Source organism: Protopterus annectens, chromosome 2.part2 (assembly GCF_019279795.1).
Source record: "Protopterus annectens isolate FY-2018-M chromosome 2.part2, PAN1.0, whole genome shotgun sequence".
Classification (NCBI taxonomy): Eukaryota; Metazoa; Chordata; order Ceratodontiformes; family Protopteridae; genus Protopterus; species Protopterus annectens.
The window spans coordinates 1,035,871,797-1,035,894,296 of record NC_056730.1 but is presented as its reverse complement, the minus strand read 5'-3'; the positions used below and the strand labels follow the sequence as shown (position 1 = coordinate 1,035,894,296).

Genomic DNA, 22,500 nt, shown 5'->3' with positions numbered 1-22,500 from the left:
GTCCTAATAGGTGCATTCAAGTCACCCATTATCACCACCAATTCATATTGTCTTGCTTTATCTACAAGGTTCTGCAACTTCTGTCTGAATGTACTATTTTCCTTACTATCATAACCCTGCTGTGGGGCATAGACAGAGATTATGAACTGTGCCCTATCTTTACACTGGAATCTGACTGCCATGAGTCTATCACTAATTCTGATGACATCTCTCACTCTATTCTGATGTCTTACCCTGGCCACATTTCCCACACCATTTTTAATCCATCTTCCTTCTGAGAAGTGGAGTCTGGATCCCAAATAAAGTGAATTTACTGTAGTGTCATTCCATCATGGATCCTGGATACATAGGATGCCCAGCTTCCTCCTTATCATTATGTCATCCACTTCTGACTGCATCCTATCAATGAAATTACACTTGGTGTAGCAATTCTTAATCATGTTTGGTAGGTTGATGTGATTTACTTCCAGTTTCAGACAACAGGGCTATCCAGGTTACACAAGCTGGGCAACTGGACACTGGCCAGCCAGCAACTTTTTGACTGAGGTCTTCTGGGCTTTATGGTGGGCACACACTGGTGAATAGGGGCATATGCACCCCTCCAACCATTAGCATAGATTCCTGGCATAGGGTGGAGTAAGCCAGGACCTTAACCCACTTATCACTAGCAAATACCCATGCCCATTTGATGACATTAATCACCATGACTGAATTACCTAGAGCCAATTTTTGCACCATCACGTGGGATGTAGTCTGTGATCTGAGTTCTCTTATCTTGAGAATAATATGCACCACAGTTGATTCTCAGAACAGTTGTTTTTAAAAGCTCTTCCTCCTATACGGCACCATCTAAATTCTGTGCTGCTGTCTAAAGCTCCATTCTAGGATGACTCTTGAAGTGGAAACACTTAGCATGTTTTTGGAAGATGAGATGAACCCCACTAAGACACAGGGAAAACATGCAAACTCCATACAGACATTGGCTACAGGTCAGAATTGAAACTTGTACCTTGTGCGTGAGACTAGAAAACTTTAACCATTATGCCAATGGGTCTATATAAAATGTTATAAATGCATATGATTATAGGTTAGCTGATTGACTGAATAATTTATATCAAAATCCATTCCATCAATCAGATAACATTGAGTCCTTAACCATCGAAATCGAAGGACACATAAAAAAGGAAATTCTACCTCAGTTTTATCTGTTCTCATCATATAACTTTGGTCATGTGGGGTGTTTGACATATATATATATATATATATATATATATATATATATATATATATATATGTGTATATGTATATAAATATGTATATATATTATACACACACACATACAGGTGAGCCCGCATGCACCCCCCCACACACACACATACACACATATGTTGGCATGCACACACAAATGATCTTACCAATATGTTTCCAGTTTTCAAGTATCTGTAAGACATGTATGATGAAAAATCAACATTTGTAAGTGTTATGGTTATGAATAAAATATTAATCGTTGTGTACTTATATTTATGTTTAGGTTACAAAGATTTTTCCTAACCAGTGCATAGGATAATCACATGTTATAGGAGTCACTCAGGGTAATGTTATAAGTGAGGCAAGGAACATGACATCAGGTCAATGAGGTAAACATACAGCAAGCAATCAGAAGAACCCTGTAGAATAACACTTGCACTGCTGACATAGAGGGGTAAGGGCCTAATAATGGCCCAAAGGACCGTGAATTTGAATAGTGCTTGGACACTTTTTACAGGGAGGGAGTGGGATTGTGCTCATCCTGGGATGGGGGTGTAGTCACCCAGATGCACCATTGCTGTTTATTGTCTTGTGGAAGCTTAGGATGAACAAGGAGGCAGGGCTATGGCTGAGATGCACAAGATGGTGTGGATGATACACTGGCACTCCCCCAATGTACGCCCTTCCTTGTGACAGTAGACATACGTAGGGGTAGGTGCATAGGAGAAAACACTCCTTGGCAGTAGTGTGATGCTGCCCCAAGGAAGCTCAGTCCGCTCAATGACTATGAGCATGCATACATATATATGTTGACGTTAGCACTGGGGAGGGAGCTAAATCATGTGCCGTAGGCTCAATACACGAGGACACCCTAGGATCAGTTTATAGTCAGCAGTGACAAACCAAACTAACTGCAACAAAAAGTTGCTTGTTGCATCTGCAGCCATACTGCTAGCATTTGAACACATTCTCTATTTAGTGCAATGTTGTTGCTCCACAGTAATTGCTGCAGACATGTATCACTGGTAACAAAGATATGCAACGTGTTTGCTCATTCTGCAAACTCTCTGTGTAACAGTAGTCTGAACTGCATGGTATTGGATTGTGGAAAGTACATAGTCCTAAAAGCCTGCCACATGTCATAGAGTGAAAGGAAGGTTACAGACCTAGTCATGTTTGAGCTTTTAGCCTAAATGCATCTACAGTACTATTCTCATCATTGTAATACATATACCAAACTGACTTAATTATTTAATCCCTTTGGATTGGATTAATCCCTTTGGCACCCCCCCCCCCCACAACTGGAGTTACATGAATAAATGTCTTGAATGTTCTCTCCTTGCCCAACCATTGCATTAGCTGCACTGACTGATAAGGCATGAGAAACATCTCTAACATGTTCTCATAAGCATATCTTCAGTTTACTCACAGTTTTCAAAATATACCATGGCTAAGGTAAACAAATGCAATAAATTCCACAAAACACATTTCTTATACAATAATCAGAACAACTTAGAAAAGGCTTAAAACCATTAGTATTTTATATTTCTTCTATAATTATAAGATGATAGACATCACATCTACCATAGCTAAACATTGCAGGATTTCCTCATTCTTCCCATGCAACTGTCTCATGGATCCCATATTTGCACCCATTTAGCCATTCATCCGTCCCTGTGGTGAGATCCAGGTTTATTCATATGCAGAATGTGGATGAACCCAGTAGCCCATTCACTCTTTTACCAGGATGAGACCCTAATGAATCCATTTGTTCCTTTCAGAGAGTCGGATATTAGGAAGTGGACCAGTCATCAGTCACAACCCACAGACTATAACTTCAATTTCCTACACAGCTGTGATATCTGCCATTGCCTGCTAATGGGAATGATGTATGGTTTCTATGATGCCTGTTATTTACTGCAGGTAGAGCTTCTTCTAATGCAGGTGCAGTTGTCTAATCCTATAGGTGACCCAGACACAGCCCCAACCCTGTAGAATAGGTGTATTTATCTACCTCACACCAACTCCAGGAGATGCCCAAGCCTCTGACTTGAACGTGAGCCATCAGATCATAGTCAGGGATTTATCCTTCTATGGCAATACACAAAGATTATTAATAACTGACAAATGCTTTTGTCTGTTACTTGCTACAATGCAACTTTGTTTAACTAAATAAGAAGGTATACATTCTTGCTCTCTCATATGACAAGAAACCTCTTTTGGGGTAAGACTGTACCAAAATAAGCAAGGTCTTCAGTATATGTCTAAATATGGAAAAAATAAGGTTAATATGTGCAGTATCCACATAAATGATGTCCTCTGTATTATATGACTATTTTTATTCAATTGTGTTTTGCTTTAGGTTTGCAATATAGATTATTCAGAGCAATGAATATGTTTATATATTCAGTATGCAGTATTTGGTCACTTGTTTGTCTTTCAGCTTTTTTTAGGGGTCACCAAATTCAAAAATTATGATGATTGTCCATAGAGTAGCTAAGACATTTTGTTAAGCTTGAGTAGCAGTTTTAGGGTTAAATCAGAGGATTTCTATAGAGGCATTTTGTATTTTAAACTATTTAATCATGTTGCAATTTAGTTTTATTATTTGTGCTGCTTGCTTTTTCTCAGCATTAAAAAAATACTGACTGAATAAATTTAAAGCCACTAATATAAAAAATAAGAAGTCACTAAGGCTGCATTATTTTATCTGTAAAATCTAATGCTGTTTACTGCTCTAAAATAGTTCTGCTATACAGTGTTACTCTGTTCCATTTGGTGATTTTCACAAAGGCATTTTTAGACAGCGATGCTCTTTTTAATTAAATTATGTAAAGTGAAATGAATTTTATTAAATAGATGTGAGACTTCTTTGCACGAGTACTATAGTACACGTACAGGTTTAATGCCTTCATTAATCAATCTGCCGCAGATGACTTCTTTGCACCTCTTTTGGTGCATTTATAGGGTGGTAATCGGCACTATGTAAATATTTTCTTATTTAGTTAAACATTGCTGCACTATTCTCATTTGCATTTTTAAACAGAACATTGACTGTTTAAACTAGCTGAAATTTACTTACGCACATGTTTGGGGCCTGTGCTGTTTAATAAAGTGGCTGTTTTAAGATATTAACAAAAGGGTCAACTACATTGAAAGCAACTGAAGTAAGGCTATTAAGCATTTAAAGAGAAGATTTTGCTCTGAATGCAGAATGATTCTCCTTGTTATTCTGTCCAGTTGCTGGTGTCCCATATTATAGCATGTGCTGTAAAATATGGTTATACTATCTGAAAGGAGTATATTAATGAATAAAATGAGATAAACACTAACCACAGAAATGGAAGATAGATGTTAAAATTATTTCTTAGAAATAATAATATATATATATATATATATATATATATATATGTATATATATATATATACATATATATATATATATATATATATATATATATATATAGACCTACTTCATATGATCTAAATTTCGTTTGAGTGAAATTCATTTGACTGAGACCATAATACCGAAATTTCAAAATACTGAAAAGTCACTTGACTGAAACTCATAAGACTGAGGCCTTACAATGTTAAATTTCAACATAGTAGTGACAGCGTGTAGACTACTATAAGGTAAGTCAAAGGTATATTGTATATGCCCTTTTCCCCACTGTAGTAAGATCCTGGAATTAGTATATATAGTTAGGGAGGGTGTGGGGGGCTTTGCCCCCCACCTAGTTTAGTTTTATATCGTCCAGTTTCTGTTAAGAGAGTGCATAAGTAGTTTTTAAGTTCTGGAAAGAGTTAGTCATTCGTGTAGTAAGTGTGCATGTTTATAGTTTACAAATTAGAATGTTGAAATTTAGCATTGTATATGTATAGATAGATATACTTGAAGAGAGATACACCCTCACACACACAAACACACACACACACACACACACACACACACACACACACACACACACACACACACACAAAAGATAAGGTACTGCTTTTTAAAAATGTGCATTTAGGTACTATGTAGGATAATTCTGTTTTCTTACATTTATGTTTTTGTAACACCAGATGGAATTATTACATAAGCATACAGTCTTCTAAGGGAATAAACAAAAGATCAAACTGCAAGCCTTCATTTACAACAAATATTAAAGAAGAACAGAATCAGAACATATATAACCAAACCAGAAGAATGTAGAGCCCCTGAAATCACAGACAGGTTAAAACAGCCCTCTCCAAAGCCAAAAACACAGCATCAATGGGACCGGACGGTGTCCCATGCTGCGTCCTACACGAGCTCAAAGACGAACTAACCCCTCACCTAAACACACTGTTCAAACTCAGCCTCTCCACAAGCTACGTACCCATAAACCCCTATGTCACAAGATGGGTTGCCAACTGGCTCATGGACAGAACCCACATGGTGAGAGTTGCAGGAGTTAGGCCCGACTCTAAATCGGTTACAAGTGGCATTAACCAGGGCTCAGTCCTAGGACCCCTCTTGTTCGGCATATACGTCTCAGAGGTACAGGCAAGCACAGGAGGACTATGACTGACCACATTTGCAGACAACTGCAAACTAAGGGCTATAATTGACTCTCCGGCTGACACAGACATCCTCCAAATGGGTCTCACTGAGACGGATACCTGGTGTCAAATTCATAGCCTCAAGCTAAATACCAAAAAGTGCATAGTCATCCCCTTTGGAAAAAACAAAGTACCCACAAACTACCACATAGCTGGTAGTCCCCTAAATATGGAAGACGTAATAAGGGATCTGGGGCCCCAAGTAGATAGTAATCTCACCTTTGATAATAACATTGCCAAAGTGGTTAGAAAATCCTTCTACGTGGCCCACCTAATCACAAAAGGGTTCGCATCTAGATCAAAAGAGGTCATTGTGCTGCTCTACTCATCACTCATTAGACCCATCATAGAGTACAGCATCCCATTTGGGATGTACCTTACAAGATACCTGCAACATCTGGAAAGACCACAGAAGTACCTCACCAAGAGGATCACTGGCCTCAAACATATGCCCTTTGCAGCTCGAGTGAAGAAACTACAGCTGTAGTCGGTTGCATACCGCCTACTCAGAGGTGACCTCTGCCTGACATACAAGGCCATGTCCAACAAAGAATTGATGGACATGCTCCACCTAAAGAAAACCTAATCCCCTCAAGCCACACGCTCTAGGGATCTAAACCTCACCATAACAATAAATAGGACGTGCTGGAGGGATAGAATCATGCCCCAGAGACTTCCCATGCTTTGGAACAAGATTCTAATCTACATTAGGCAGAGCTCCTTGCTAACACTCTTCAAAAGAAACTTTGACGGGTGGATGGGAAACAGAAAGTTTACCCCAGGGATCAATTCAGTGGCTGTGCTGGACAGAGGCACAGGGAACTAATCTAAGGGGGTGGCGAAAGCCAACACATTCTGGCTAGGCTTATAAATGCCTTCGGGCAGATAATCTAGTACCTACCTATGAACCTATGAACCTGTGGCTGATGCAAATTTCGTGGGTCATGGTAAGTACAAAGGGATTAAGAAAGTTAGGCCATGCCAAAGAAAATGAAAATCTAGCCCTACTCTTGATTTAAAATTTACACACCGTATACTTTGCCTGCTAGGACACAATATGTAATACAATCTAGTTCCTCCAGGTAAAATGAGTAACTATATGAAGAAGTAAATTAAAATAAACTGGTTTCTGCCATGGCTGTACACAAGTATATGTAAATGTTTATGTTCTGGTCAATTAAGATAAAGTATTTTATTTTGCTAGATTATAATTTTGATAATCAGAATTATTTAAGGTTGCAAGAAAATGTGATATGGGACAGCTTCTTCAAGTGATACCTCTGGAAGTAGGGAAAAAACATAATGTGTAGAATGGATTGTTTTTTACATGACACAGCTACACTTAGCTAAAAGCTAAAAGGATGACTTTAGGTACCATTCTTACCCAGATGTATGAAGCTTTTTTAAAGGAGAATATTTGTTTTTAATTACTGTAGGAGGCCTTTACATATACAAGGCCCTCTGCCTTATTTTCTAGCTGTTGGTAGCTAGATCAATTCAACCCCTGAACAACGTAAGAGTGGAGTCCCCAACCATATGTTCAGGATCCCCCCAAAAATATGTCCTCTGATCCAATTTTGAGGATCACAAAAGTTGAGGACCTAAAAATGTCGTTCTGTAACTGTGGCAAAGAGATCTTACTAACTTCAAACTACAGTGACTAGGTAAAAACATCCACACACTTTAAACAGCTTGTCATTCATTCATAGAACAGCGATATCAGCTTAAAATGAATGTCATTACTGTGATCCTGTGCAGTTGGTTGCTCATCTCCAGTGCTGATTGTGCCATCTAGCAGTGTACACCAAGGGTAGACACCCTCTTTACCCCTCCCTAGCTACAGTACTGCTTCTAAGACAACAGATACTTTTTTTTACATTTCAACAGTCCCATCTACTCATTCCATTATCTCTTTCCCATAATAAGGTACTTTACACAAAAAAGTGTATGCCAAGGAGCCTGCACAATCTTTTACTCCTGACTGGCAGTGTGCAATGTCTTCACAACGATATGCAAACTTCAAAACATGCTATTGAAATACACCTCATTCACCAATCAGAAGTTGCTACATTCGCCATTAAGGTAATTATATGATTACTTGGACTATCCTGTCCCTGAAAGTGGAGAAAAACTTACCCTGGCCCCTTTCCTGCCATCTGTGTAACTCCCTGAATTTCCTCCTGAGCCTAGATCATCAACGGCAAAGCTGTGTACCTTGCCACTGTAAAAACAGGACAAAAGGTGATTTTTTTGTTATTATTATTATTATTATTATGTTACTATTATTTTTTTGTTATCTCACACATGCACATTTACAGGAAATGTGAAAAAATTATACAACATGCTTAGGTTGCACAACATGTGTTGCTTTGAAAGACAAAAGATACTAAGTAGGATGCCTTGTGGTGACAGTTAATGGCAAGAATGAATAAATCTGATTTCATGCTGAGTCTAATGCAAAGGTCTACTACACATAAAAGTGCAAAAACTACTTAGATTAGCAGATTTTCACTGTGTTCCATCATGAAGTAGGAACAGATGCACAGATAAAAGGATATGCACAAAGCACGTGTTATATATGTGGAAGCAGTGTGGGCTACTTTGGTCAGGAGGGAGAAAATTGCCATAGGAAATGGACTAAAACTGAGTAAAATATGGTTCATTCCAGTTGGCAGAAGAATGGAAAGAGGTTCAAAAAAGCAGACAGAAGGATGGAATGAGGCCTAGCAATCAGCACAAGCCATTGCAAAGGTCACAGGATGAGCTGATTAGACAGAGAATAAAAGCTTTCTCAACTGGTTCAGGTGATGCTGTATACATGAATGAAAATGTGCTTTCATTACTCAAAGGAAACATGATATGTGGTGCCTGTTAAATGTAAAAAGTATAGGCCATTCTTGTTACATTCATGGGAAGCTGTGAAATTAAAAGAATTCAGACACTGCCTCATCATTCAGAATGTAGTAGTTGGAAGCCATGATACGGTTTACTATCACATGTTTGACACTACTGTGGCCGAAAGTGCATATATCCAAAGAAAATGTTCGGAAATTACAACACCGACCACAGTAAATGCCAAACTGAGCATTTCAGTGAAGTCGAATGTCAATATTTCAACTTCACTGAAATTCTCTTAGCTGCTAAACATATTTTAACATGTTTTGCAGGGGGAAAGCCCCCCTGCACCCCCATGTGGGGGGCTGCACCACCCACCCCCCTACTTATATGTAGAAACTCTGAGATCGCACTACACTCAGGAAAGGGTACATTTCCCAATACCAACTATAGTGCGATCTGCACTACACTGTCAAACCTTGCTATAGCGGCTGTTCACTATCGTAAGGTTCGACAATATAGTACTCACACTAATGGTTCTGCTACCTGATTTACGCACATACATTGATCGCACACAGTGTGATTGACTATGTGATTGTAAACCAAATAATACATTTTAAATTACTGAATGCTTTAGGCTATATTATGACATTCAGAAAAAAAAAAAATATATATATATATATATATATATATATATATATATATATAGGGAGAGAGAGAGAGTTTTCATATAATTTTCAAACACGTCCAGACAGACTGGTTCCTGTTGAAGCAAGAGGTAACATGTCATGTTTGCTTTCACAGTAATGACAGATTAAGGGGATACACACCAGGTGGTTAGCAGGCCACACAGGATGTACCCATGACCATACTGTGCATCAGATTAAGCCTATGCAGTTAACATTGTACTGAGGGCAGGGTACAGTTGTCACCATATGCACTGGTAGGGAGGGTCAAACTGATAAGAGTTAACAATCAGTAGTGTGTGTTCGTGTGTGTGTGTGTGTGTGTGTGTGTGTGTGTGTGTGTGTGTGTGTGTGTGTGTGTGTGTGTGTGTGTGTGTGTGTGTGTGTGTGTGTGTTTGTACTTGGGTGTGTAAGGTATGGGTAGACAACTGTAGAGAGCCAGGGAGACTAGCCAGGGAGGGGGTTTGACTCAATTGTCTTGTATCTGGGTGGTGGGCACTGCAGATGTTTGTGTGTGGATGTGCATGGACATAGCTCCAGCCAATGTTACTACATTGTACTGTGCTGTCCTATGTTGTTTAAAGGTAGGCAAATTTTAACATCTACATGTAATGTATATAATGACCATGCATGTCCCTGTCTATGGGGTATTCTCTCCTGGAAATACCACAGGCATGATCAACAGTATGTGCAGAGGTCAGATAGCTCCATTTCAATTAAAGGCAGGATGTGCTATGGGTGGTCTCTCCACAAGCACCCCATCTCAATGTATATCTATGGAGTCCTGCAGTGCCCTCAACACTTGACATATCCATACTCAGCAAAGCAAGAAACTACTCAGTAATGGAAAGATACCTTTCAAAAAGAATGGGAGGCTACTATTGTGTACAGCTTCTATCCATATGGAAGTGGTATATAAGGTGTGTTACTAGGACTCTGTTTATTCGATGTGAAAATTACATTACCTTGAGCTTAAAAAGCTGAGCACAAGTGCTTGTGCCTGGGACAGGTTATATCTACAATATACCCATGGGCAATAAAGGCAAACATATTGTCATCAAGTACATTTTGGAGGGTTCAAGTGTGATGAAATTCATCTGCAAAGGGCTTTGAAATTCCCACCCCCAGTGATCCCTAATGCAGACAGCATTTGTGGTTGCTTCAAAACCAAGTAGATCCATAGCCTACAGGGAAAACTACTTAGTATTACTATAGGCTAGCTAGCCCCACCATCCAGCCACTAATGTACACACTCTTCCCACATATGCAGTTCATAGGATGGGATGGGATGATTTTAAATGGTATATGGATATAATTCTCAAACCACAGCATCATAGAGGGGTGTAGAATTTGAGACCACTCCATGCCTGAATACTTGCAAGGAAAATTTTTTGTTTTAAAACAGTCCATAACCTGGTCTTCTAAAGTTTCAGGCTCTCTCTCTCTCACACACACACACACACACACACACACACACACACACACACACACACACACACACACACACACACACACACTCACACACTGTGCTTATCTCTGAGGTGTAGTTGCCATAGTAATAATATGACCTGCACACTATCTTTCCACACTGGCAGTGCCATTTTTAGCCAATAAGAAAGAAATTTTCTATATCCCTTTCTAGGCACAAATGAACATTTAATTTAGGAACTGTATCTAGCAAACATCAGCAACCAAATGACTCCCCACAAAGGGCTCAGTCAAGCCTGAAACTTTGGGATAATTGAAAAACCTATGGTGGTCCAATTGAAGGTATTACATCATATATATGTTCCAGTGTCTTAATGTTTTCTATTAGTTGAGCAACACAGCATTTCTTAATTTTTTTCTCCCTGCTGGCTCTGTCAATTCTGTGAGCAGGTTTGCTGAATAGTAACTAGAATTCTATTTAATTGATAATTACCTTTGAGCCACATTATACCTCTCAACATCATGTCAGTAGCCCTTCTCCAGTTGTAGATGGCATGTTTCTTAAACCAGTGGAAAATGGTTAAATGTTATCACTTGTATGAACACAATTATGCAGACGTGAAAACACACACACGCGCATGCTAACACAGACACACATTGCTGTCTGTTGCATATGTTACATATTATTATTTGCAGCCTTCCAGGCAGGCTGCATAATAAGAGTTTTTTGAGAAGAGGTAAATTAATTGCCATAAATTTATCATTGTGTAAGTATATACTTCACCAGTATTCAGGGTCACTGTGATTTATCAATATATAATTATTTGCCGACTTCTTAAGCTGACATGTTCAGTACAGGTTTTAACAGCTCGAATTTGCTAAGTTGCCAGGGCTGTCACTTGATTTCTATTCTATAAATTCGTATAGTTGTTTTAGAAATGAGTACAGTGTATTATACTTTTAGAGAACTGTTTATAGTTTTATTTTTTCTTTCACAGTCTCAACTTTTAAAACAAAATCTATGTGAGGTTTATTTAATAGCCAACAAGCTGCTTAAATCCACTTTTTCAGAAGAAATGACTATCAAGTATAAACACAGCTCATGTATGTACATTTCCACTTCATTAATTCTTTGCAGATGAATGATTTGTGTAAGTCACAATGAATATTTTTGTGATTACCAGTTTTCAGTTAATGATGAATGAAAACTTTGGAAAATTATTATAGAAAGCTTACCATCTCTCCTATTAAGTCTTGCAAATCCAGGGCTATGGCTGCTGGAGAGCTCAGAAGAACTACTGAAAGATGATTGAGGCAAGCTGGATAGGAGCTGATCATCACAATTATCTGCAGGGGGGAAAACAAAGACCAAATATGGTTATTCTGATATACAATGCACTATTTACTTGCTATTATAAAGCAGTGATGCCATCTTGTTTGCCACTTTAAAACCAGTTTAATAATTATCTGCTGCTGTTTATTTATTATTTTGTATTTGCTATCTGAAAGTGGGCAATAGTCTATTAGATTACATCTATAACTTTGAATGCTTTATGACTTTCTAATTGTACTAAATAGATGACTGGTTTTACAAATGACTCATTGCTAAAGCCATAAGTATATTAGACACATACGACATTTTCATTTTCAGTCCAACCTTTCCTCTATAAAAAAAAATAAAAAAGTATGTGAAACGGTTTACTATTAAAATTTCGAAAGGCACTCCGTCGACTGTGCTATAGTCGGCAACGGAAGTTCGAAAACGTCGAATGTCGAGGTAAAAAAATCAATCTAGGAACGGTTTTAACATGGGTCGAGGTAGGTGTTCAGTATTATTCTGAACTACAAACATCTCCCCTACCTCGACCCATGTTAAAACCCATTCCTAGATTGTTTTTTTGAGTTCGCAATTATCATTTTCGAACTTCTGTGTTCGACTATAGTACAGTCGATGGAGTGCCGTTCGAAATTTTAATAGTAAACCATGTGAAACATACTCATACCATGACTATAATTTGCAGACAGCAAGACATAATTTCTTTGGCAGTGAAACAACTTGTACTGCCACTACTTTGTCCAAAGCTAATCAACACCTAAAATAAAGACCTAGGGTTAACTTCTACAGTTCAGTTAATCTTCTTAATGTTACCAAACAAAAACTGAGCTATTACATAGCAAATAAACACACTGAATGAAAGTTAAGCCATGACTCAGAAATGAGCAGTGCAATGTATTAGGCAAAATTACATGGTGAGCAGCGGGCCAATTCAAAAATATAGGGAACGTCATCACACAACCTGACAAACTTGCTGGGTGGTATCTTATGCAAATGACCATCTAATTATATGGACATTAACAATACAGTAATTAAAACAACTATAAATGCAAATGAGGGTAAAGAAGGTGACAAAATATTTCAGAAATGTACAAAACTTGCATGAGGAACCACATCCATCAATGAATATATACAGTGCCATTTCTTGCTGAGTACAGACAGGGACTAGGATATGGACCTGAGAGTTGTATTGCCATTGGCTGAACAGTATATGTAAAGAGATTTCTTGCAACCAATGCAATGATGGTGCTCATTCTTGCCTTTTGTATTATAGATGTATATGACTCCTCCTAATATGCCATCATCTCCATGACAGGACACAGCCAAATGCCATCATGTGGACACAGTTGCCATGCAGGAGTTTGTAGATATACACTATCCTCACATGGATTCCTGGAACACCAATACCTGTGGACACTAAGGTATATACAGCACTGACTATACGTGCAACATGAACCTTTTAGCAGTCATCAGGAGATATTCTGGGTCTATCACAGGTGTCTATCTCATGAATACTGCACCATTTCCTTACTGTAATATTGCAACATGTAGAGGAAAATGTATAGTTCACATGGACTGCAGAAGACAGAGAGAGAGAGAGAGAGAGCAATACCATTATGTAGACATACCATAAAATAGCCTAACTCCCTGAGGTTCAAGGGGCCACTAACTGAACCCACATCACCACATGCCCCACCTAGTCCACACTTCATGTGGTATGTCAAGCAGAAGGATTCCATAGTCTGCCAGGTGATGTGCAGTACTAAAGGCATTATATACAGTGTGTCTGTGAGTCATCAAGGTACTTCCCTCTATTCCCACGTCTGGCACATGTCAGAGTATACCAATCATCTCTGTAGAGTGAGCTCTCACACAATCATTTTATTGGCGATGCCTTATGCATCCTGCAGCCATGATTTAATATATTGCTGCACTATCCATATAACAGGGATGAAATCAAAATAATGCCACACTATCACAAACTAACAAATGTGGGTCTGGATTGGTGAAGTGTGACTTCTGCTGATTAGATTCCTCTAGTGGCACACTGAGTATGCTCTGGTGTCCTCCAGCATGATATTTCTTGTCTATGTAACTCTGCACAACATGCATGTACATAGTTAGCTAGAGCAGGTGATGGCCCATGAAAGACTAGACAGACTAGAACCACAGACATAAGAGGTGCCAGATGAAGAGTCATCAAAGGAACCAACAGTAGGGAAAGACCATCAGATGCTGAGGAGGACAAAATATGCTATGGTATTGGCAAAGAGGCAGTGTTGGAGCCACCACTACAAGTCAGAATACACACAACAATGAAAAAAGCTGAACTTGCAATACAACACCCAGACCATACTTTCCTGTGTGTTGATTGTCCATGCTGTGCATTGAAGATTGCATAACCATGCAACACAGCAGTTAGAAGAGGGGAATTTTTGCATTCATGTATGCGGGCAGTGAGGGGCACAGTGACAAGGATCAGCAATAGCCACACTGATAAAGAGGGATACTAAGGATGTGGAAGGGAGTGAAGGATATTGTTGAGTGATTGAGGTGAGCATGGTTTAATGTGCAGGAAGAATGTGGTGCTATCTAAGGGGGGGTGGGTGTCCAGATGTACTGAGCATCTGCTCAGTACTGCCCTCTAGCTCATACTGCACCTGAAATGGTGTTGCACTGTGTATATCTGGTTGTGACAGGTGTTGTGCAAACTCAGATGGGAACAATGCATATCTGAAGAATCCTCAGCTATGGGTGCACCCACCATGAGGAATGGCATGGGTACCAACACCTGCTAACAAGAGTAAAGGTGATCTGCAACAACACAACCAACTGGCCATGCCATAAGCATGACTGCTAAATAGACTACAACTGCACAGTAAACCACACCTTACTCTACCAAGCATACAACTAGTAGGTAGTTTGGAGGAGGTAACAGTACATTATGCTGACATATCTGTCCTGTGGGATGTACACACTATGGAGGTAGATGAAAAATGGCAATAAGAGTAGTGTCAACCCTGGAGCACAGAGAAAGATGAATTGATGGATGCAGGAGAGTCACTCACATGCCTGTCCAACACACCAGTTGTTAAGCCATGTATTATACACCCTCATGTATGTCATAACACGAGGCATGCAGTACAACTATCATTTTTGTAAAGCCTTTGGTGGTAGTATCCACTTGTAGATGGCTAACTGCCCTCCACTTCTGTTTTAAAGCCCATTGCAACACCTATTTCAGACAATGGGTGAAGCCCATAGCACACAGGGGCACCAGCCTATGGATCACAACCACTGTCCACGTAATCTGTAATGCTGCCTTCTCCCATTACTGGTTTATAAGCATGGAATGAGGATATACCCTGTGTAGGGGCTTAGACACTATCTGCTTTTCTACAGGCATTTGACAGGTTGTGGTTGGTTCCACAATCAACATAGCTATGTAACTGGACTTGGGTGTTAGTGTCCCCTCTACAGTTACCATTGCCAATAGTGGCACTGTGCTCTCTGGACATACTAACATTAGGCTTCCATTATTGTCAGTCTCCAATGCGGCATTGGTATCAGTCATGCCCTGTTCCTTGGGGGGACCTCCTGTACATATTACCTGTGAAAGCAGGTAGATAAACAGTCAATTGTAACACTGCTAATATATGGCAATATTACTTCCCAGTGTTACACTGATGATACTGAAAACAGTTCATGCACAGAGTGTAAGCAAATGTACCTTGTGTCATACGCCTTTGTGTTGGAATCAAAGATGTGCCTGTAGGGGAGATATGGTGGTATTCACCATCTGTGGTCTCACAGCACAGGTGCTTCACAACAACACGCTAATGATATACAGAAATTACAACCTGGTCCATCCCCAAAACAGACACAACATGGTGCAACCAGTCTGTCCATCTTCCACATCCAGGCCCCCAGCAAGTATCCTGGTCCTTTCACTCTTTCCAAACATGGAAACCAGGATTACCATGTTGGTGAGAATTGTCACACAAGGCAGACACCAACCTATAGCCATCTTCTCAAATGCAAAGGCATGAGCCTCTGTAATGGCATACAGAATCATATTGATGACCCTGTGATGGACCTGTTACTCTGATCTGTTGAGGCCACTGACTCGATTAACATCTGAAAATAGCTTAAGCCACAGACATTTGTAGAAGGCCATTTCTGTCTTGTCTATGCTCAAAATCTGCTGTTCATGCTCATAGAGGGCATGCAAAGGCATTGCTGCCCCTTGACACCATTTCCTTCTATTTTACAATATATAAAATTAGGTACATTGCTGTGTAGACATTATCTGGGATCTTAGTAGTGCTTGTGACATATTGTTGTGTGTGTGAATACATACCACTGCATGCACATTAAATGAGTACTTACAAATATCCACTCTTCCTTTCACGGGTCATTGCCTAATAGACTTTTCCACATATGGTGACAAACTTCTCTTTGCTGGATAACAACTTCATTTCTCTCCCAAAAGTTCAGGGATACCTTCAAAACTTCTATTTTCAGGAATCCCTTCCAGGCTGTTTTAGCAACAACTCTTCAGCAATGTTATTTCAGAGTGTCCATTATCACAGAGGTCAGAAAATCTGCTTCCAAAAGAAATTGCATCCCTGATAATAGTTCTAGAGGCACATGTATACAGTTGCTAATGAGAATTGCCTGTGTGCTGTACACTGCCTTTCTCTTTTAGACTATCTGATGTAGTTTATTCTGAATTCTGCAGGTTGTTTTCCTGGCTCAATAGCAGAGTTTTTCCCAAGTGCAGCAATCACTGTGCCAAAAGACTTTCTCCAGCATCAAACCACTGGATGAAACTCCATGAGTTGAAGTATAGGCTTGAGACACCCCCATCAGCATTTAAGCAAGTGTGGCCATGATGATGGTGGAACTTGAAGTAAAAGGGCTGCAGTATCAAAGCCCATCTATACAGTATTTGGTTGCAGTCTTCATATCTGTAGCCATTATAAGGGGCGTGGTCAGTAATTAATGCAAAACTGCTCTCACACAAAGAGTATATTGAAGCAGTGAGAGACCATTCTATGACCTTTCTCTCTCTCACTGTTTCTCAGCTCCCAAATACTATTGTTAATAATTGCTTATTTTTCCATTTATATCACAGATGAGATACTAAAACTCATATTCATATGTAACCTGTAACAAGACTGCATTTATGTCTACCTCAGAAGCATCTGTGTGTTCTAAGAACTGTTTAGAAATGTTTAAAACTTGCTTATGAAGAAATCTTTGCTCAAGTAGCCCACCAGTTTGAGAGTAGTAGACACACATGTCCTTAACTGTTTTAGTTTTAAAAAATGACAAATTTCACACTTTACTGTTAATGTGATTGGGGTACCTTGTTCAGTAAGAATTTCACAATAAACTCCTGCTATAGACAAATGTGGTGCTAGCTCCTTGGTTCAGGACTTTGTATTAACTCTCCATAGGAATACCACTGCTTCAGAAAATTTTGTTTATTATTAATGATTACCAAGAAATGCTAATGTTCCTTATTTGACTTTACAAGTAGACCTAGAGTACACATTGCTATTCTTTCAAATGGGACTTGCTCAGCACCTTAGCTTGTTGAATGCTTCTTAAACATGGGATTGGAGTCTGTCTTTTGGCATTCTGGAAAAGCTGCCCCCAAATTTTCTGTGTTATTTATAATACAAGTCAAGCAAAATATTGCTAAAACCCTATTTTTCATCTTATCTCTCACTAAATTTCAATCCAAAATGTGGCTATATCTAACATTATTGCAACAGTTGCAAAATAACTTGGAACTGTACCTTTGTATTTGTTTATCCTGTAAAGGAGATGGTTTCTTAGCTCACAGTGTGGGTATGTAGTCTTCCTTTGGTTCCCTTTCTACTCCTTATATATGCTTTTTACCTTTACTTAGTGTGCAACGCTCCTACTGAACATTATTGGTATTGATATGGCTTATCTGGAAGTCAGACAAATCACTATTAGTTTCATGAGTATATTGGCATTAAGTGAAGTTTTTTTTTTCTATAAATATAGGTATATATGTTTCAACCATCCATCCTCTATAAAGAGTAATTTACAAAAGGTATTTGCTTCCACAAGGTGCACTGGTAGTTACCTTTCTCTTCTTCAATTTGTATTTCACTCTAAGAATCCTGCTTCTCTTTCTTTTTTTCTTTCTTAATAACAGCTTAATTTCGTTATCCTTAGACTCAAGATTATATTTCTGTCTGGTGCTCTTGCTTTGGAAAAGCAAGAAGATATTTCAGACTTTTAACTTACTGAGCTTCATCAGTGTCTTCCTGTGCTCCCACACATTTCCTTTAATGCACTTTTAATTGGGGGTCCTTCACTATCAGTCTCCACACTGGCTTATTGTATTTCTTTTACCACTGGAATCTTTTGATAAGACTCACCATCCCAGTCAGTTTCCTCATTGACTGTTGTCATTACTCTAACTACCGGACTTTTTTTTAGAGGGGTGGGTATTCAGGATCAGACTTATCTTCTCCTTCCTCTCAGAGCCAAATCGTAGTTCTTTTTGAGTATTGTTATTCTACACTTTCTTCTTTACTGGTGTTATGTCTTCCTGGCAACATATCTCATTGAAGCTTTTCCATCATAACATCCAAGGTTCATTTAACCTGATGAAAGTCTTAACCAATTATCACACAATGTGTTGAGTTAGGTACTTCATTTACTGACTATAACACTTTCCCTACAAGACTTTATATTTCTACCTGTGATGTAGGATATTCATTTAGTTTCCTTAATTTTCTTTAATATGCTGCTCACTGGTTGTTTTGTGCTTAAAAACATGTGATCTAAAAATGTAATTATGCTTCCTGAGTACAGCAACCCTTGCCTTTTTTTTCTTTCTACCACAATATTACATTTGGCAAGATCTGTAACAATATCTTAAAAAGATTCTGTATTCCTACTAATTAAAAGTTAAGAATTATCACACTCCACAAGAATGATTTACGATACAGCATTGTCACACTCCACAGGAATGTTTTAAGGTACAGCTTAATGGCTAGCATTAACAGTTTTTACATGCATAGTAAAATTTACTTGTGTGCCTTTTGAGTACATTTGCAACAAACCAACTCAAATTTAATTTTTTTTTTTCTTATTGCTAAGCAGTGATACATGCTTAGGTCAAGGCTTGTTATTAGCCCTTGATGCATGTAAGTCTAACTTAGGGTTTGCAGTTTCATTTAATAATAAATATTCCACTAAACCACTATTCATTCAGAAGACTCAAGGTGAACATGGTGCACTGACTTTCATAAGTTATTAGGGAGTGCCCTATTATATTTATATCCAGCAAAGATTTCTAGCATTTTACTTACATTATTTATATGGAATTCTGGCTATAATTTCAAAGCATACATTGTCAGCCATGTACTGCCTTAGCTATGTGTCCAACATGAATGTCCAGTTGTGAGAATTTTGAGACGGTTTATTCAGTGGAGCTCCAGCCCAGCCCAGCCTTTTTGTTTCAGTTTCTGTAATTTGTATCTGTGATTATATACACCTTCAGATAGTCCTTGTTAAATAATAAGACAATATTCTGGCTGCTGCATTTGGAGTCAATTTGATTAGTTGCATATCTTTCAAATGAATACCAGATAAGCATCTATATCATTTCCTGTCCTGAATTTCATCAATGGGACACTGGCTTTTGTGACTCCCACCAAGGTCTGACCCAGCTCACCTCCTTCTATCAAACAACACTATACCTCCCTCAGAAAACTGTCCAAACAAGCAATTACATCTCATAACAGCCATAGTATAAGAACACATCAGTCAAAGGTCTTTCATTCCACTAAACAATTCTGGAAGGTAAACTAGTTTATAGGTTGTAAAAATCCTCCCAATGCTCATTCTTCCTCAACTTCTCTCTCATCCTCAGACTTCCCTACTCACGTCTTCACCTTTCCTTCCATCAGCTTACATATTTCACTCACTTACTCACTCAAACTCTCCCTCACCCCTCCATACTCCCCTCTTCAACTTTAAAAAGATCACAATCAAAGATATCATACCTCTCAATGAAAACCTAATGTCACTCGTATATCTGAATAAGACAATGAAGCTTGGGTGGTCGTTTAAGTACTTTATTACATACAAACAAATCAGGATGGATAGCAGGAACATTAAACTTAAATGGACAAACTAACTGACTGACTACTACATACATGCATGCTCTCACTCTGGTTGCTCACTCAAAATGGCACTATTTCTTGCACGTGCTCAGTACTTACATGCATGTGCCTGCTGACTGGAAAGCTTCTTAAAGGTATATCACACATTCTGATCTACACCTAAAACTTGACTAACCTGTAGGGACAGACACCCCCCCCCCAGTTTATATTCTAATGTAGGCAGTACATTGTTACTCCTCTGCTACATATCTACAGTCCTTATTTAACTCAAAGCAATATGCCCGATATATGGAAAATAGGAAAAATCATACCTCTCCCTAAAAAATCTAACCCAAAGCTACCCAGTGATTACTGCCCAGTCTTCATCCTTCGAATCCCTTGGGAAAATCTTAGAAAATCTTATTTATAATCAACTCTCAAACTACATAAATCAGTACTGCAGTCTGTCTTCCAAGGAATATAGTTTCTTGTCTGGCCTCAGCACTTTTGCTGTACTTCAGATCTTCAATGATACATCCTATAGCTATGGACAAAAGCCTACATCCAGGAGTCATATTTATAGACCTTACCAGAGACTTTGACTTGGGTGGCCATCCGATCCTATTTAATCACCTCACTGACATTGGGATTAGCTCTGACACTATTCCCTGGTTCCAAAATGACCTAACAAAGTATTGTCATCTTCAGATATCTGAAGAAGTTAATGCTTCATTAACAAAAAGCACTCATCCAAAATTAAAAACTGAGACATGCTGTACTCCTTGGCTAGCATGTTTTTTGTTATTTTCAGTTTATTTTCTTAATTGAGTTTTTCCAAAATGACCTATCCAGCTGACACTTCTCAGTAAAGTTTAACAAGAATACCTCAGCCACCACTTCTTTACTTAAAAGAGTCTCTCAAGGGTTCAGACTGGACTCTTTTCCTTTTTTTTTTTTTCCATTTATATAAATAAGCTTACACTTGACATTCTCCAACTTCTAATCTTTCTATATGTTGATGACACAGTTATCTACTACTCCAACCACACAACCCACTCACTTCAACAAAAAAAAATTCTTCTCCTTCATTAATTGTCTCAATAGCAAAGAAATATTACTGAAATCTTCAAAAACTAAAAAGTACGTCTTCAGAACCTCTGTTAAAAGACAAAAGATCCCAATCTTCTTATTCTTGGCTATCTTAACAATGCCATTGATTAGGTTAATACCTTCAGATACCTAGGAGTTTGGCGTGATACCTCACTTAACTTCCACCATCATCTCAAAAGCATCTGGAAAAAGATAAACCTCCTAATCTTCTGGGACAGCAAAAAAAAAAAAAAGCTTTTACCTCACCTGCCCAACAAGAAATGCAATTTGCGAAGGGATTCTTCTAACCCAAGCTTGACTATCATCTACCTCTTGAAGCATCTGACTCTAAAAGAAACTTTACCACCATCTGAACAATCTCTGACTCCGTTTGCTACTTCATTACACTTTCCCCAGAGTATGAACACAACTGTCTTACAATAGCCAAAGACAACTCCTGCCATCTTTTTTCCCTAGCTTACTTAGCCTCTGTCATATACCCTTAGATCTCATAGCCACTCTGGGCTACTCTTGCAAGCAACTAAAACCAGACTGTAGTACATTAACCTCTCTGTTTCTATTCTTGGACCCAAGCTGTGGAGGGATCTTCCCTCAAATCTTAAAGACCTCTCTAACTACTTCTCCTTTTAGGCACAACTTAAAGAACATTTCACAGCACAAGCTGCTTGTAAATGGTCTATTTCATGTCACATGACCTAGTCACCCTTATCTCCTACACGTACTGCCTATCATTTTCACTACAGCATCTGTTCTGTAACTCCAAATATGTCACTGCTGTAACTGATGCCAGTATTGCATATAGTGACTTCTGTTGACTACATTCTTAAATCGTGTTTCTATTGCATATTAACTGTTCATTTGTTTTTAGCATGCTCTTTTACTGTATAAATTACTTTTATTTTTTCACTTCATGTGTGTTCACATTCTGGGCTGATACTGAAATTGGTCCAGTGGGAGCAGTGGTCTATCCCAGTTAAGAAATTGTATGTATAAATAAATAAATAAATAAGGTAGAACTTTGGCTTCAATCCCTGTATGTGCACAAAGTTGTTTTTTTTTTTTTTTTTTTTACAATTCTCTATAGCAGTACTTTTTGGTGCCACAAAGATCTCAG

General features: G+C 38.6%; 1 protein-coding gene across 1 annotated transcript in view; it reads right to left on the bottom strand.

Moving 5' to 3' along the window:
• LOC122796001 (contactin-associated protein-like 4) overlaps positions 1 to 22,500 on the bottom strand; it is an 858,360-nt gene that overhangs the window by 235,933 nt on the left and 599,927 nt on the right. Inside the window, exon 2 of the mRNA XM_044064480.1 lies at positions 12,021 to 12,131. Within this exon, the coding sequence (XP_043920415.1) occupies positions 12,021 to 12,131 (111 nt within the window). The remainder of the gene's footprint in view (positions 1 to 12,020; positions 12,132 to 22,500) is intronic.